At 51.3% G+C, this 1,741-nt stretch overlaps 1 protein-coding gene across 1 annotated transcript in view; it reads right to left on the bottom strand.

Moving 5' to 3' along the window:
• Positions 1-1,076, bottom strand: part of Inhbc (inhibin subunit beta C) — a 12,226-nt gene extending 11,150 nt beyond the window's left edge. The window contains exon 1 of the mRNA XM_010644616.3: positions 611-1,076. Within this exon, the coding sequence (XP_010642918.1) occupies positions 611-923 (313 nt within the window). The 5' untranslated portion in view covers positions 924-1,076. The remainder of the gene's footprint in view (positions 1-610) is intronic.
• Between the last annotated feature and the right edge of the window lie 665 nt (positions 1,077-1,741).

Raw genomic sequence — 1,741 nt, 5'->3', positions numbered from 1 at the left:
GACCTAGAACTTACTGTGTAGCCCAGGCTGGTGTCGAACTCACAGCGATCCTCCTACCTCAGCCTCCCAAGTGCTGGGATTACAGGAGTGCGCCACCACACCCGGCCATTATATTCTATTCTTTTTTCTCATTTTGATCTAGTTCTGATATAGGGACCTGAGGTATGAAGAGGTATGCTAGTTCTGTTGTATTACTTTTCTCTTTCTACTTAAATGAAGCATCTGGGGGAAGGGAGAAAGGAGGGGATTAAATCCTGGGGCCACCAAAAGCAGACTCCTCAGCAACTGGCCCCTGGGTCCGGGGCCAGGAAATGGGACGGGCTCACACACAGCTTGAGGAGGTTTGTGGAGCCTGCAGGGAGAGAAGCCAGAGGGGACAGGAACAGGCGGTCTCCAAAAAAGTGAACTCTACCAATTTGGAGCTGCTCATTGGTCAAGCTGAGCTACTAGACAAGAACCTGGCAGGTGGAAGCCTGGGAGTAGGATTTCGGGGTGTGAGCAGCAGAAGTTGGATAGTTTAGGGGAGGAAGTCGGGGGGTGAGTTTGGGGAAGAAACTTCTTTTTCTTGAAAGGTCAGGTTTTGAGGCAGAGCTGCAGACCAGGAACCCACCTGTCTCAGCAAAGCTGATGATCTCATATTCTTGTCTCCTGTAGTCCTCCTGGAGCGCCCCCTGTGGTGGCCCATGGAGGCGCTGCAGTGCAGTCTTCAGAGCAGCTCTGGATACAGGTCGGCTCAGTGTTGGGGGCCGGCTGAGGTGCAGCTTGTCTAGAATGCTTCTCTTGGCCAGATCGAGAAGCTCCTGCCGGTGGCTCTCCAGGTCTATGGCAGGCTTCCCACATGCTGGACACTGACTGCCAGCCCTGAGAGTGGCCACCATGGCTGGAGTCAGGAATAAAAAGGCCCAGAGCAATGAGGAGGTCATCGCACGAACCTTCCTTGAGTGACACAAATCCAGGGCTCAGAGTCTTAACAGTGTAGTCGCAACTCTGTCCTGGCTATCAGGGGCTCTGGGCAGAGTCTTGTCCTGGTTGCATGCCTCCTTTTTGCAGGAGATAGATCAGCCAAACATCTGACTTGAAAAAGAGCCAACTACAGGTAGAACTTGGCAGGATCTGCTCATGCTCAGTCAGTGAAAATACAGAGTGGGGGATGTGAGGAGAGATTGGTTTGTTTGGGAAAAGAAATGTAACTGGGCCAATGTGGGAAGACAGTTATTACCCATGTGAGCTGCCAGACCTGGGGACAAAGGTTAGAGATGAAATTCCCCCTTAGATTGCTGGCATTGCTGGCACTGCTGGGAAGCCTGGCAGGGGATAGTGAGAGGAGAGAGCAGTGTTTTGTGTGTGTGTGTGCGCGCGCGCGCTAGGAATTGAATCCAGGGCCTTTGCACTAAGCTATATCCCCAAACTTTTTTTTATTTTTTTGACTTTGAGAGAGCTTGTTTGAAGGTTCTAGCAGGGGAGCACAGCTACTCATATACCCTTGATGGAGAAGAGGGTCCTCCTCTCTCTGGGGTGGTCATCCTCTTCGACCTAGCGTGCAATTTCAGGAGGGATGAACATGGAATGGTGAAGAAGAAAGGAGACACCTACCCAGCCAGCTAGATCAGCCGAATCAAACCTGGAGATCAATGGGGTGACAAATGTTGCAGCCAGATTGCCCTCATGTGCAATTTAAAAATTGTGAGACAAGGTCTTGTTTAGCTGTTAAGCTGTCTGGGCTGCGCTCAAGACTGCCTCA

This window comes from Fukomys damarensis, unplaced genomic scaffold, assembly GCF_012274545.1.
Source record: "Fukomys damarensis isolate Sample0158 unplaced genomic scaffold, DMR_v1.0_HiC HiC_scaffold_15, whole genome shotgun sequence".
NCBI classification, from domain to species: domain Eukaryota; kingdom Metazoa; phylum Chordata; class Mammalia; order Rodentia; family Bathyergidae; genus Fukomys; species Fukomys damarensis.
The sequence above is the reverse complement of the archived record's forward strand: the minus strand, read 5'-3'. Positions and strand labels throughout refer to the sequence as shown.